Source organism: Maylandia zebra, linkage group LG18, assembly GCF_041146795.1.
Source record: "Maylandia zebra isolate NMK-2024a linkage group LG18, Mzebra_GT3a, whole genome shotgun sequence".
NCBI lineage: Eukaryota > Metazoa > Chordata > Actinopteri > Cichliformes > Cichlidae > Maylandia > Maylandia zebra.
In genome coordinates this window covers 5,869,360-5,885,983 of record NC_135184.1, presented here as the reverse complement: position 1 = coordinate 5,885,983, position 16,624 = coordinate 5,869,360, and the positions used below count along the sequence as shown (strand labels likewise).

The following is a 16,624-nucleotide window of genomic DNA, read 5'->3' as shown; positions in this document are numbered from 1 at the left end:
TTAATTTTAGGCAGCTCACCTTCATACTGCTAATTATAGCATCGCGAGAGGTTTAGTTTAACTAAGTAAACAGAACTAAAAAAAGGGGGAAAAACAATAATAACTCAGAAAATAAATGACTTTGCAACATTAAACGTGCACAAAAAAAAATGACAACTTGTCACTTGTACTTGAGACATAACTACACAACTGAGTGGTGTGTCAGTGTCCATAAAATTGGTGAGTCGGCACTGCACAATTTTAACATTTTAAGAGAAAAATTTAAAAACACCCGACCCAACAGAGATTTGTCACCCAGCTCTTCCCACAGTTTTGTTCCAGCTTGTCATTTTTTTTACCCCACTTTTACACTAAATGTCTCCAATCTTAGAAGCCTGTTTTTTTTACTTTACTTTACTTTACAACTGTTTAGATGACTGATCAGTAAACTGAAAGAAAATATATTTTATGTTTTTTATGGCCCCCTAAATGTGAATATTGTGTAGTTTCTCAGATATCAAAAATAGCCATTAAAAAAACTGTTCATCAGACAATTTAATTATTTAAGTATTTCAATCAAGATCAACTCACCATCAGTTTAGAAATTATGGTAATGTCACACTATGGAAAACAACAGTTGGAGACGACCAAAATTACTACAATGAACTTCTTCAAAGTGACTTTGGTGTCTGTCAGTCTGATATCAGTTTGTGATTAAATAGGGTCAAACTGACAATTGAATGTAGTCTGTTTGTGATAATGTTGTATTTAACTGTGGTAAATTGGTTATAAATCACTTGCTGTCTATATACACAGAAATTCACAGTTCAACTACTTAATTTTCAGTTACAGTTAGAAAATAGAGAAAACCCCAACAATTATATGGCCTCCTATGAGCAAGCACTTTGGCAAGAGTGGGAAGGAAAAACTCACTTTTAACAGGAAGAAACCTCCAACAGAACCAGGCTCGGGGAGGGGCGGGGCCATCTGCCACAACCGGTTGGGGTGAGAGAAGGAAGACGGGATAAAAGAAACACTGTGGAAGAGAGCCAGAGATTAATAATCAGGGCTAAGCTAAGGGCTAACCCACACAGAATGGCTTTTCCGAGTCTTTTCCTCACCAGCTCACGGTCACTAAACAACAAGATTGATGAGCTACAACTGTAGATTTCCTCGCCCTGTGTGGATTTGCTCCTTGTTTTGCAACTGCTCCTTTATATGGCATATATAACCTGTATATAACTTGTACAAATCTGTGTATATACTTATATTATTACATACATTTCTTTACCTTTAAGTCTACTTCATGGTTTCTCTTTATTCTCTCTATTCTAAAAGAATTTTAATGTAAAAATCTACATACTGCTAACAGAGAGATGCCAAACTGTCTTTCATTCTTCTTGTAACAGTAACAATAAAGATCTATTTTATTTAGAGTCCACTCAGAACTTAATTTGAAACCAAAACAGAATTTTGCAGGACGGTAAATTAGCAGCAAAATGACCGAGGGTCAGGAATTAAAACCAGAATACGGTCAGTTGATAACTTGACTGCCTCAGACTGATTGCATCGTGCTGCCAATTTAGTTTATGAATTACACTTCAATTAATTTGCAAACCCGTTCACCAGCGATTGTAGTCGGTCTGAGCTGGACTGCAGTTGTTTGAAGACATGTTGCCTCCCACCAGACAACTTGTGCAACTGACTTTTGATTCAAAGTGGTTGCCAATAGATTTTGCGCGGTCACCATTCAATCACCATGTGACAGAGCCATGAATGCTTTTATGGATTTAACCAAACAAGTAAATACTCAGAACAAGTAGAGTCTATTCAGTTATACTATTATTTAAGAGAAGTTCATTTTTAAGTTGGTTTTCATGAAGACATAAATAGTTTGAGTCTTCTGATTTTTTTCACGTTTCCTATAATCTTAAAGGAAAAAAATCTTGTAAAGGTGAGTTTAGATGGAAAATGTCGAGTAAATCTTTAATAAAAATTGGCAGTTGAATCCATATACAAATATTGAAAGCAGTCGTTTCCCCTGCATTTAAAGCTTTATTTTTTTTTATTTTTCAGCCACACTGTGCTCATTATACTTAAACAAGCTGAGTGCTGTCACAGTGTGATGTTAATACCTTTACTTCAGTAAAAGATCTGAAAACTCCCCCCCCCCACCATGCTGTATTTGCCAAAGCTTTAATCCACATCTCTGGCTGACTTCTGCACATCAGTGACCACTTGTGTTCAAGACTGCTGTTATATTTAGAGCGAACACAGCAGTGCACGCAGCTCAAATGTTGCAAGTAATCATGCTGTACATGCAAATCACTGTTGGTTAATGAATCGGTGTCTTAGCTTCAACTGTGTCTCCCCCCTCTGTGATACAGTGGACCGGGTTTGTTGAGTGTGTAGTGAGGCAGAAGTATGCTGATGTTACTTCCAGTCAGCGCACAAATGATGCTTCGTGCTTTTTACTGGGAATTTACAAAAGGAGGATGAACTTGCCGTGCACTGCAGAGATTTTGGCACTGGCACCCCCCTGCAAGTTTGCCTCAGGGGTTCACTGTCCACTGTGCATGCTATTCATTTTAGACACACTGATGGTGTTTTTACACTGTGGGAACATAAGCAATAACCTAAATTTTGTGACAATTTGTAATGCAAACTTTCCATTTTTAACATTTTGGGAATGTGCATGCCTGATGGCTCCCTCTAGAGTTTCATGTGGCTTTCTGTCCAGTAGCATCTGTCAGTGTAACGTCTACTGTAGGCTATACTATCCTCTCATTCTACATGACAAATCATTTTGACTGGCTCTCATATATCATGCTTTACAAAGATATTTTTAGCATCCAACTTCACAGTGGCCACTCATTTTTAGTACTAAAATTCATTGAAACACTGATATGCTACAAAATACTTCTATCAAACTGAAATGAGTGATTCATCATAAATTTGCTCAGTTAAGAGTTGAGTGAATATGGCTTGGAGTGCTTGGATGAACAAACCTAACAAAAAGAGAAAATTCTAAGGGTGCCCCGCTGCCAGCGAATCCCCAGAAAAAGTCAGATTATTGGTCACTGATGACATTAGAGATGTTGGTGTGATTTAAATGTGCATTTAGATGAGCAGTTTTTCTTATTTTTGGCTCAGACTCAATATAGATGACCAACTATCAAGGTCCTCCTCAGGAATAAACCTTAAAATTGAATTAAGTCAGGGATGAGAAACCGAGTTTCACTTAGGGCCACAAATGGGAAATGAGAATTGCATTAAGCTTTTAATTGACTCAAAAATGTGAGCTTCATACAACCATTTCACCTACAAGCTTACAAAGCCCTCAACCAGTCTACAAAAATTCTGTCTTCATGACATTTAGTGAAGTAAAATAAATCACTCTGATTACAAGAACACTACCAAACAACTATTTTGAAACCTGTTTCACGTGCTTAAATTTAATTGAATGTAACCAAACAATCCTGATGTGGTGTAAAAAAAAAAGTTATACATTTTCATTTGAGTCTTGTACATATTTCTTGTCTTCTATGACTTTATGTCTTTGCAGGGATTTGGATTCAGAGTTCATAAAGAAAATGCAAATTGTGTTCTTTGAAGATGAGTGTGTTGCAGTTAGCCATAAAGCACTCAGATGTTTGGACAGTGGGGGGAGACTGGAGTGTGAGGAGGGAATCTGCTTTTTGCCATTTGGTTATGTTTTTGTGCGCACGCGCCAACCAGCGTGCAGCCTGTTACAGTCGCTCCTGCTTTTCTCTTAGTTTAGCTCTTTTTTCTTACGTATTCTTTTTTTTTTCTGACTTGTATTTTCCTCCGTTTTCTATCTCTTACTCAATCATGTGGATTGAGAGAGTTTTTGTTCTTCTGGTGGCCGTGGAACTGTTACTTTTATCATGGAACGGGACCGCGGCACATCTCCTACACGCACGGACTGTTTACTCCAGAGATCAGCTGATCGCCCTGATGCTGGCCAGGCCCGCAGAATTGCCCGCAGAAGTACCAGCTGAAATTTGGAGGAAAACACATCGGGGATGCAGAGGTCAAGGACAGAAGAGAAGAAAAAAGGTGACGGTGAGACAGCGGAGGCTCGAAGCGAGGAGGAGGTTTAAACCGTGTCTGCCGTCTATCGTGATGGGAAATGTGCGATCGTTGGCAAGTAAAATCGACGAGCTCTCAGCACTGGTACGGAGTCAGAGGGAATACCGAGAGTGTAGCCTGATGTGTTTCACCGAATCATGGCTGCACCAGGTCATTCCCGATGAGAATGCTTCCGTGGAAGGCTTCCACACTGTTCGGGCGGACAGGGACAGCATCGCTAGCGGTAAGCGTAAAGGAGGTGGGCTTGCTGTTTTAGTTAACAACCGGTGGTGTAACCCTGCCAACATAACAATCAAAGAAAGGATTTGTTGCCCGGACACTGAACTGTGTGCTGTTGGACTCAGGCCGTATTATTTACCCAGGGAATTCTCTCACGTCATCTTGGTGGCTGTTTATGTTCCCCCCTCTGCTAACCCCACAGCTGCATGTGACACTATCCACTCTGCCATAGCTCGGCTACAGACTCAGCACCCGAGTGCCTTTATTGTGATCTCGGGTGACTTCAACCATGTATCACTGGACAATACACTACCAACATTCAAACAATATGTGGACTGTCCCACCAGGGGAGAGAAAACTTTAGACTTACTGTATGCTAACGTCAAGGATGCATACAGCTCCTCCTCCCTCCCCCCACTTGGTAGGTCAGATCATAACCTGATTCACCTCACCCCCCGCTATGTGCCAATTGTGAGGAGGGAACCTGTGACCACCAGGACTGTTAGGAGGTGGTCAGAGGAGGCAATAGCGGAACTACAGGGCTGTTTCGAGGTGACCGACTGGGAAACACTCTGTGAGCCTCACGCCGAGGACATCAATGGGCTTACTGAGTGTATCACAGACTACATAACTTTCTGCACCGACTCCATTGTTCCAGCTCAGACTGTTCATTGTTACCCAAATAACAAGCCGTGGGTGACCAAGGACATCAAAGCCCTCCTCAACAACAAGAAGAGGGCTTTCAGAGGGGGCAACAAAGAGGAGGTGAGGAAGGTCCAGGTGTTACTAAAGGACAAGATCAGAGAGGCTAAGGACAATTACAGGAGGAAGCTGGAGTGGAAACTCCAGCAGAACAGCATGAGAGAGGTGTGGAGGGGCATGAAGACCATCACTGGATTCAGGCCAACCAACAGCAGGGGAGCTGAGGGAGGTGAGAATAGAGCCGACGAGTTGAATCTGTTTTTCAATAGATTCGACACCACAGTGTCTGCTCCCACCCCCACAACCTCACCTGCAGTCAGCCTGGAATCCAGAGCCACACCACTGTGCCAGCCTCTCTCTTCACATGTTGCCTCCTGTGAGATTCCTGACACCCCTCCCCCACCCATCACCTTCACTCAATACCAGGTTGAGATGCAAATGAGGAGACTTCACTCAGGCAAGTCTGCTGGACCAGACGGAGTGAGTCCCCTCGTCCTCAAGGCCTGTGCCCCCCAGCTGTGTGGAGTCTTTCATAAACTGTTTATGCTGAGTCTGAGTCTGCAGAGGGTCCCGGTGTTGTGGAAGACATCATGCCTCGTCCCTGTACCAAAGACGCCTCGTCCCAGTGGCCCCCAGGATTACAGGCCCGTGGCACTGACCTCCCACATCATGAAGACCCTGGAAAGGCTCATCCTGGACCAGCTGCGACCCATAGTAAGACCACATCTGGATCCCCTTCAGTTCGCTTATCAGCCTCGTCTCGGAACAGAGGACGCCATCATCTACCTGCTCAATCGTGTCTACACCCATCTGGACCAGCCGGCGAGCACTGTGAGGGTCATGTTTTTTGACTTTTCCAGTGCTTTCAACACCATCAGGCCGACCCTCCTGGGTGATAAGTTAGCAGCGATGCAGGTGGATGCTTCTCTGGTGTCCTGGATTGTTGATTACCTGACAGGAAGACCACAATATGTACGTCTCCCACAGTGTGTGTCTGACAAGGTGATCAGCAACACAGGGGCACCACAGGGGACTGTCCTCTCCCCCTTCCTCTTCACCCTCTACACCACAGACTTCAGCCACTGCACAGAGACCTGCCATCTTCAGAAGTTTTCTGATGACTCTGCGGTGGTTGGATGCATCAGCAGGGATGATGAGACAGAGTACCGGGCTGTGGTCGACTCCTTTGTCACGTGGTGTGAGCAGAATCATCTGCAGCTCAACGTGGCAAAGACCAAGGAACTGATCGTGGACTTCAGGAAGACCAGGAAACACTTGACCCCTGTTTCAATTCAGGGGGTCAGTGTTGACATTGTGGAGGACTATAAATACCTTGGAGTACACATTGACAATAAACTGGACTGGGCTAAAAACACCACAGCACTTTACAGGAAGGGCCAGAGTCGTCTCTATTTTTTGAGGCGACTGAGGTCCTTCAACATCTGCCAGAAAATGCTGAGGATTTTCTATGAGTCTGTGGTGGCCAGTGCGATCCTCTATGCTGTTGCATGCTGGGGGAGCAGGCTGAGGGTCGCAGATGCCAACAGACTTAATAAACTGATCCGTAAGGCCAGCAATGTTGTGGGGATGGAGCTGGACTCCCTCAAGGTGGTGTCGGAGAGGCGGATGCTGTCCAAGATAAAGACAATGTTGGATAACACCTCCCACCCACTCCATGACATGTTGGTCAGTCACAGGAGCTCGTTCAGTGAGAGACTGAGATTACCGAAAAGCACCACTGAACGACACAGGAAATCATTCCTGCCTGTGGCCATCTCCCTGTACAACGCATCCACTTAACACACTGTTTGCTGCTACAACTACACATGTTTCTTTTCCAAATATTTATTTATAAGTGACTTATGTATGTATGTATGTATATATATGTATATATTGTACTATTCTTAGTTAGCGTATTGTCTGTCTTGTCTTAATGTTGGTTTAAAATGGAGCACTGTAACAAAAAATAATTTCCCCCAGGGATCAATAAAGTATTCTGATTCTGATTCTGATTCTGATTTTATGTGCAAAGTTTAATGAAAACTTACAGAAACAAAGGATTGTTAAACAAATAAAAATGACACCCACATTAATTCAGGGGTTCTTAGCATCGACCATTGAGAACAAACAAAGACTGACCTCTCTGATTGGGCTCAAAGAACAGAGGCAAAAACCCCCAGGAAGTATTAGCAAAACCTGACACAGTGAAACCTACATTTTTTTTTCTGTTTGCTAAAAAAGGACAAAGCAGGAAAAAGTGGTCTGTATTTATTTTTGAATATGCTTAAAGAGAGACTGAGTTGTGTGTGCATTTCTTCTCCTGCAGGTAACATTAGCAGAAACTGTACAACAGCTGGATGGTCTGATGTTTTCCCAAACATAACCAGTGTGTGTGGGGCAGACACGAGCCAGGATAAGGTACAGTAAACATCTTAACTGCTGCTTTTTGTTCTTTTGTGTGTCGTAAATGTCACCTGGATGTTAATGAATTCTGACTGTGGAACAGGAAAAGAAGCTGCGACCCCAACATGGACCATTAGTGGCCCCTAATTGACGAAGCCCGCGGGGTTGGCTGTTAATTAACACCAGTTAGTGGTGAAAGACTGCTTCTTTAAAAGGTCAATATGCCCAACAGTAGAGTGATACGTGTTTAAATGTGAGCAATTTGGTGTCTGCGCGCACTGCTGTCTAGTTTTTTGTGTCGTTTAATGGACAAAAAACACCATTAGCCTTCCTCTAGAAGCAATTTGGTGTTAAAGGGTCGTCATTTTATGTTTCCCAGAATATCTGTATAATAGCAGCCATTTATCTAGGTAGGAAATTTTCTGAACGGCTTTCAGGTCATACAGTTTAACTACACTGCCACTATAAGATTGCTTTGGTTGAATTCTATGCATTTCAGACAGTCGGGTATCTTGGAATAGGAACGGGCCGGTGGTTTGCAAATATTTCTACACACATTGTATTCATATCTGTACAAAATAGCCACAAGGTGATACAACATGTTGCTAATTCTTCTTTTTCTTCTATGTTTGGTATCCCATCTACCTGTAGCATGGCATCTACAATCATTTTTTAAGATGGTCTCCACTACATGTGCACATTCAGTTTGCAGTTTGCCTTATATACTGTACCACCATGTATGTTTGCACGTTTCAATAAATCACGGCACCTTTTCCCACTTTTCCTTGAAAATGTGAAGTGAGGAGCTCAAGACTTTTGCACAGCACGCCTCCATCGCTGTATCAGACACTTGGTCTTGTTGCCTCTGAGTTATATCTAGCTCTGTTTTCAAGCAGAGGAAAGTGGTGGTGAATTTGTCCACACAGATGAAACGTTCAGTATGAGAGAATCACTTTTTGTGAATGTATAACTGTAATGTACAGGCGTCAAAAAGTCCCAAAACATACCTAAACTAGTCTCAAGAGATGCACATGTACATGTGCATGTACAGCACAATTTTCATGGTCTGAGCACAGAATCTGAAACTTTGTTATCATTACATTGCAATTGTTTTTCTGGCAGACTTTGAGTTAAATTACGATTGCAAGAGAAACACTTAGTGCTAAAAAAGATGCTCCGTTCTTATGATTGCAAGAAAAACTTTGCAACTTTAGTAGGAGTCAAGCAGGACAGCACAGGACATGTGTCTGCAAACAGCATGGCACAGAGTAATTGGAGGTATGCAGCCAATATCCTGCAGCTCTTCATCTAACAGCTCACTCTAACTGCGTCTTGTTTTTCTTCCATCGCTCCCTGGACATTTTCAAATGATTCATCATCAAAAAATGAACTTTCTACATCAATATTATGATACTTTGTGGATCTCAGCTGGGCAGACTGTTAGATTTGTATTGTTGATTGTCATTTATGCTTAGAAATATTTACTTATATATGCTTAGAGTTTTGTAATTAGTTGTAGATTGGTAGAGGTTTTGATCCTTGATAGTCTGCAAACTTTGTGTGTATTAGACAGCACTTTGGGAGCATGAGAGGTCATACCGTGTCTTATTGTTTTATGGTAGGATTAACGTAGTTGCGTCTGTTCTAGTCTAAGTGCTCTTTGTTTAGATGAACTGCAGGACTTCCTCACCGTGTTATCTAGGATGAACCATCTAGGGTGAGGGGGAGGCTACCCTCTTCCTGACCAAGGATGTTTGACCCTTTGATCAGCAGTCCACACACACACACACACACACACACACACACACACACACACACACACACACACACACACACACACACACACACAGGCAAGGTACTCTTTGTGTGTATGTAGACGTCATATGTTAATGAACTTGTGCATATTCATGTAACCTCAATAAAAGAACAGTGGTACGGGAGAACGGACGAGAGCAACTGGGGTCAAGCGAAGGAACGGTGCCTGTCCGGTTCTCTCCCGTGCACGAGAAACATGAAGAAGCTTGCCTACTTGTGTCTTGCTTTGCAGTGTAATTATATTGCCTTCAACGTTCCAGCGGATGGGTTCAAGCTACAAACCTATCACAGACATGGATATTTACAGAGGAGGAGGATTATGTGGAGTGCAGTGTTTCACTAGATGCTGACCTGAAATAAAATAGCCAAACACTTAGTGCTAAAAAAGATGCTCCGTTCTTTTAGCACAGTGTAAAAACCTGGCAATGCCATAGCAAACAACTGGGAAAGTGGAGAAGTTGCACTGTGCTCGGAAAAACCCCTAAGTGTAGTAAAAAGTAGGCATGTGTTCCAGTTCCTTATGTTACAGTGGAAGGCAGCGAATTGTATATATTATTTCAATAAGGTCACTTGCAAGAATTGAACAGGATTTACTTCATGATAAGGGGATTAGGTTCCAATGACCCAACACGACAAAACAAAATTCCAGCAGTGACGAGTTTTTATGCTGTTGGTGAAGACTGAGGATGGATGGAGCTCTGACTGAGGCGTCTGTGAGGTGGAGATGGGGAGGAGGTGGGCTGCAGAAATGAGAGTCTGGGAGGAAGGATGATAGAGAACATGGATTTACACTAGGCTTAGTCTTGCACGCCTTCTTTGAGCTGATTGGTTCAAAGAAGATGTGCACTAACATGATTAGATGAGAGTAATGATGTCAGTACTGAGACTGCCAGTGTGGGAAAGTGGTAGTGATGTAAAGAACAGACAAACACTCTAACGCCTGGGAAAGCAGGCAGATGAGTGATTACACTTCCTCCTTATTGAGCATAAGCTTCACTGTATTTAATTGATGTAGTCCAAACCAAACTAAGAGGTAACAGGCGTCTGTGAGGTTCCCTGCTCATCCTACACAGACATCAAATTGATTGCACAACAGGAACATTTTAAGGTTTTAACTACATATTGAAATACAGTTACTGAAATGCTGATTAAACAATAGTTTTGCAGGACAGATGCCAAATGACTTCCTTTACAATTAGGTTCAGCTTGGGTCGTCCTGACAGGTCACCAAACTGGAGTTTTTGGTGTGTTGAGTGTGGCCTTTTTTGGCCTCTGCTGTGGTAATTGCTGCTCCCCTCTTCTTCCACTCTTCTGTGGTTCAGTTTGGGTCTCGACTCTGTGTATCCTGAATCGCCCATTGTGCTTGTGCAATTGTACATCCATCTCTCTTTTCAGTTTTGGCTCTGCACGGCTTCTCGGTTCACACTCTTCCCTTGCTGTGGTTTTCTGTCTTTCTTGTCTTCAGTAGGGAGTAGAGAGGTACTCGGGAATAATGCGGCACTGTCGTCGCATCAGCTGTCCATCTTCTTTTTGTCATTTTGCATATCAAAGAAAGAAATGGTTGAGCAGGTGTCTGAAAGGGTTCAAAGACCTGAGAACTTAACATTATTTTAACAAAACATAAATAGAAAGTGAGCTTTTATAATTCAAACAAGAGAGGGATTAGGACTAAAACCCTATGGGGGAAATAAACCAATACACATTCACTCACTTAAAAACACTTTGGTAGGTTGGGAATGTCTCATGGACAGAAGTCATACATTTTTTTTGCAGCGTAATTAAACTGAGCTAAAATCAAAGACGTTTTACTTTATAAAGGAAGAGAAATGTTCTGTTTTATTTCTCACTGTTCACTGAAAGTTGAAAAAGGGAAAAAGAATCCAGCGTTTTTCAGGCAGCTGCCAAAAAAGTGTCTTTAATGTAAACTGCAATATGTCTGTGAAGGTTCTGAGTCATCCAAGCCATTGTAGTCTAAGGAGCTGGGAAAGTCCAGATGCTTTTCTGTCCAAGCTCCTTAGTCTTTAATGTAAAGTATGCAGGAGAATTTTGAACATGGGAATACTGATTAAAGTAGTTTACAGGTTTTACTACAGCTCACTGGGGAAAAAGCAAACAGAAAGAAAAAGATGGAAAGCAGCTAAATGATGCCTGTTTTTTATTCGCATCTTTTCTGGTGGCTTATTGTAGCGTTTTCACACATAGTCAGTGTTGTAGTTTTAGAAATACAAGTTTAATGCTGATGAACTGATGAACTCTTCACCTGGATGTTTGGGCTTTGCTGTGTCCAAACAAAGGAATGAATTCTATTTAGATATTAATCTGTTTTACAAATTTGCATATAGTGACATACATATACATTTTTCCTTACTAAACAGAAAGTCTGTGTGCACAGCCAGGGCTGTGTATCTGAGATGTCTTATTTAACATAGAGCCCAGAGTAGAAAAGAAATGTCTGTAACTGTTTCGTGTTCAGAGAAGTCTGAGGTTTGGGCTCATAAGGATTACTCGCACATACACTGACATCAATATTTGAAACCTTGTCCAAGTTTATTTTGGGCAGCAGCCATTGAAACAGTAAGTAGATGACATAAAATAAGGAATAAGAAAATAAGGAATTACATAAGAGTTTCCTTTTTAAATAAGAATACACTAATTATAGAAATTGACATGAGCACGTGTTACAACAGGTAAGGTAATCTACTTTTGAAGATGATCCTTCCACAGAAATCTCTATATTACAAGGTCATCCCACACTAGACAAGTAGTGCCCCGGCTGTCCTTGTGATTTTCACAAAGACTCAAGGTCAAACCATAACATTTTAAAAACCTTTCATTCAGCTGAGTCTATTTAAAATTTCATTAAAATATCAAGACTTCACCAAATAAAGGGGAAAAATATCTTTCTTTGTATGCTTTTCCAGACAGAGTAAAGGTTTTTGTTTATAGTTCCCAAGTGTCGGTTGGATCCGATCTGTCTACGATATACTGGAGATATTGCAGCGAAATGCCATTTAAACCATATTACACGCTGAAGTGCATCGTGCATCGTGCATGGCTCGCTGTTGCTGCAGTTTGGCAGCACCCGGGCAGCAATCCAGGTTTGAAACTCAGCGGGAAACAAGAATCAAGATTATTTCATGGTAATACAACCTGAGTCACTGTCACTGTAGTTTAATGATTATAAAAACATCTAATTTTGCACTTGGCATCGGACACCAGAGGCACTCACATACTTTTATTTGTATAAATCTACATTTCAATGACTTATTTTAAACTGAAGTCAGTGTTATCATGAAATGCAGAAGAAATGTTGAACAGTTTCCTTATGATTAGCAGATGCAGTGTTCAGAAAAACAAACACTTTTTACTTTTATGAACAAGGATTTGAGTTATGTTACTGCAGCATGGCAAAGCAGCTGTGAGCTAAAAAGGGAAACTTCATGTAACATGGTATGGTCCATTTTATTACACAGAGAAAAAAACATTCCATCCAACTTCTTGTGCCCTGTGTCACTGGAAAAAAAGAATTCCTAGAAGGGTGGGAACCCTGTGAAGAGGCACAGTTGTGGTTGAGGTAAGGAGGAGTGATGATAAATGGTTTGGGACACGTCTCCCGAACAGGACTGGACCTTCCCTTTCTGACTGAAGTCTGGCATCCTGGCTTCTCGTCAAACAAACACTCTTTGATGTTCTTGCCGAAAGAAGCCAGTGGAAGAAATTCAACCTACAGCATCTTTTTCTGAGGAAACAAGATAACAGCGCAAACAGAGAGAGAGAGACGAAAAGAGAGAGGCAGGGAGTGGGAGCCTGTGACGGGCCATGTATGGTCGGATTTCATTTGTTTTGTTTTCTTTTGTAATGCAACAGATACTAAAATCTTTCAAACAAGAATAAATGTTGCTCGCTTTTCTCCTCCAGCACTAAGGGTATAATGGGGTTCTACAAAACACAAAGGCCTTATTGCATCACATCTGTGCTCAAACACAAAGACCCATATTTTATCCACCAAAAAATCAGACCACAAATGAACAGAATGTTAAAATTAGACTGTAATTAATAATTTTGTGCTTCGTGATCACGCAGGAGGAGAGAGACCAGACACATTTCTGCATGAAACCCACCTGCTTCTTTGTAATCAGTTACATGTCCACAACAACACATTTTGTGTAAATTTTCTGGTATTGTTGTTTCATTATTTACTTTATAATTCTGTTAGAATTTCCTGGTGTTTTTCACGTTCTTTCCTGAAACACTAAACTGTGTTACACCTCCCACTTCTTGTGGGTTAAACTAATGTCTAAGACATCACTTTTGTCAGTTTTTCATTCTTGTACAAATAATTCGTTGCAGGAATTTGTCCTTGGGTCTTTGCTTTTATGAAACTTTCGCTAGGTTGAAGGAAAAAAGGTCAAATCGCCTGTCACTGCTTCCTTTTTCTAAATTACAGAGTAAAAGGAATTTGACCCAGTTAATTAACGCTGACACATTACAAGCCATTTTGCAATCCATGCTGAAAGCAGGTCAGGAGGTTACAGAGAATACAGACCACATGTACTGCAGAGAATGAAATAACTGCCAAACAGCAGTGGGTGATAAACACACCACATAAAGTACAATAGAGTAGAAATAAAATACTTTCAGCTCCTTTCTTCTCTTTGTTCTTTACTCATGAAGTTTATTCAACAAATTATTCAAATTATCTTTTGCTTCATTGTTTATTTCCCTTGGTGCCGCCATGACGTTGATTTTTGCAGAGTTTGCTGTGAAGTACAAACAGTCAAGTCCACTATAAGATGCAGTGAAATAAGTTCTGATGCTTAGTGCTGGTTAAAATGCTTCCAACTGAATGTCAGCAAAATTAGCATTAGTATATTAGGGATGACATGCCAGCTTACCAGAAGCAAAACCAGTACAGCACCCCCTGGTGGCTGGCAGCATTATAGATCAGAAATCCCTTCCTCCATGGCTGTGTTGCCTGTTGCTTTGTAGTTGACAGTCACTAGTGGACCAAACTCCCTTTGCCATGGTAACTTTTTAAAGCATTGAACCTGTCATATATCTGGGAACAGTAATCTTTGCTATCATTTGGTATTTTCCCACCCATTTTGGGTTGCCAACAGTGATTTCGTCCATTTTTGTAATTGTCTATTGTTTCACATCGCTGCTACCCACCTGCAGTTTTCCTGTTTTTAGGGTGAAATGTCTATTAATGTGTCGTCATTAAGTAACTGAGTCAAATTCCCCTTAAGCAGTGACTCAGAATAATAATAATAATAATAATAATAATAATAATAATAAGTTTATTTATAAAGCACTTTCAAACAAAGTGCTGTACAGCTATTTGAAAATAAAGAGATAAATAAATAAAAGCGACACATAGCAATACAAGTTAAAAACACAATAACAAGTTAAAAACATAATAAAAATTTAAAAACGGTGAACAAGTAGGTCTTCAATCAGCTTTAAAAACCTTCACAGAGCATGTCTGTCTAATATCTTCAGGGAAGTTGTTCTACAAAAATGGGGCACGAGAAGAAAACCCCACACTCTTCAATAGTCTTTTATAGTCTTCTGGCTCTAAGAACTTTTAAAAGGCCAGAATCCTGGCCTTTTAAAAGTTCTTAGAGGACAGGATGGAACATAAAGGTGCAAAAGGTCGGGGAGGTATGAAGGCGCCAAACCATTTAAAGAATTGGAAGTGAGCAGCAGGACCTTAAAATCTGCTTGAACCTGACAAGGTAGCCAATGAAGGAATTTTAGTTCGGGGTAATGTGCTTAAATTTTCCAGTTTTAGTTAAAATGCGAGCAGCTGCATTTTGCAACATCTGTAAACCTCTAAAACCTTTCTTTGGTAGCCCAGAAAGGAGAGCATTACAATAATCGATATGTGAAGACACACATGCATGGAGAAGAACCTCTGCAGTGTCGCTAGATAAAACAGATTTTGGCAATGTTCCTTAAGTGATAAAAGGCGGTCTTTGTTGTCTCTTTTACATGACATTCGAACGACAGTACCCTGGCGAACCACACGCCTAAGTTTTTAACCTTGTCCCTGCAATTTATGACATAGTCACCAATTTTCAAGATAAAATTTTGAGACAAGTATTGAAATTTTTGTGGCCGGTGTCAATCAACTCTGTCTTATCAGTATTTAGAAGCAGGAAGTTATTTGATAACCAGCCCCTAATTGCCGATAGACACAGAGATAGATACTGACTACGTTTTACTACTAAACATGGAATAACAAATAACAACAACAACATGTTGGGGGGTGTAGCTACTTGATTCATATCGGAAACCTGATTTGTTTCATACAGTTAATATCTCGTAGTCCTGAGTACTTTATGTTGACATTTGGGGTTTTGTTAATATTTTGCGTCTTTGCTCTAGTCTTGACTTAACTGTTTTTCCCATGACTATTTGTAGTGTTGCAGAGTTTCAGTTTTTTGACCCTGTTTTTTTGCTGTATATAATCAATAGAAGTATTATTAGCATTTCCCCCAGTGTTTCCTGCATGCGCTGTCTTCTGTCTTGTCTCTCTGTTTCTGCCGGTTCGCCTGCCTCTGTTATTTAAAATTATTGAAATATTTAATTTAGAGTTTCAGCAAATTAAAACAGTGTAAATGTCATGTATCTCTCAGTTTAGCTCAGTACACACAACCACAGTCATTGGGAACACTGCGGACTCGACAGTTGTCCAGATGTTGATCACTGCATCCCACAATATGGAGGCTAAACCAAAGAAGGTCCTGGCTAAATGGCTGGCTGTCCACAGAGAGCTGTTCACAGACAGGACTGCAAGTCACAGTCCTTGATTCTGGAGGAAGAGTGGTAAAGCAGTGGAAGAGATATTTGGGCCCCGGACTTTAAACATTCCTAGTTGTCAGCTGGTGTTGATGGTGGCCGGGTCGTTGTGTTTTATCTGAAGTCAGTACATTCATCTACCGTGACATTTTAGAGCACGTCATGATTCCCTCTGCTTACAAGCTTTATGGAGATGGACATTTCCTTTTCCTGCAGGGTGTAGTACCTGCATTCAGTGCCAAAGTTATCGCAACATAGTTTGTTGACTATAATGTTACTGAACCCATGAAAAATCTATGGATTATTGTCAAGAGGAAAATAAGAAACACCTGACAAACATACAGAAAAGCTAAATGCTACAATAAAAGTAAACTTCAATACCTTCTTAGCTTTGACACAAGCTGATCACCTCCATGTGATGCCACACTAATACAGTAATGAATAATTAATGATAAAGGAGCCCAACCAACTACTCAATATATATGAATGTACTTTTCAGTATACTCAGTATTCTTCCTGAATAACTGGAAAAAACTAAATCTTTTAACCTTTTCCCATTTTTGATATGAAGGAAAAAGCGTTTTCTTTG

General features: G+C 40.9%; 1 protein-coding gene across 1 annotated transcript in view; it reads left to right on the top strand.

Moving 5' to 3' along the window:
* Positions 1 to 16,624, top strand: part of LOC101481408 (vasoactive intestinal polypeptide receptor 2) — a 77,233-nt gene that overhangs the window by 41,680 nt on the left and 18,929 nt on the right. The window contains exon 4 of the mRNA XM_014410203.4: positions 7,340 to 7,431. Within this exon, the coding sequence (XP_014265689.1) occupies positions 7,340 to 7,431 (92 nt within the window). The remainder of the gene's footprint in view (positions 1 to 7,339; positions 7,432 to 16,624) is intronic.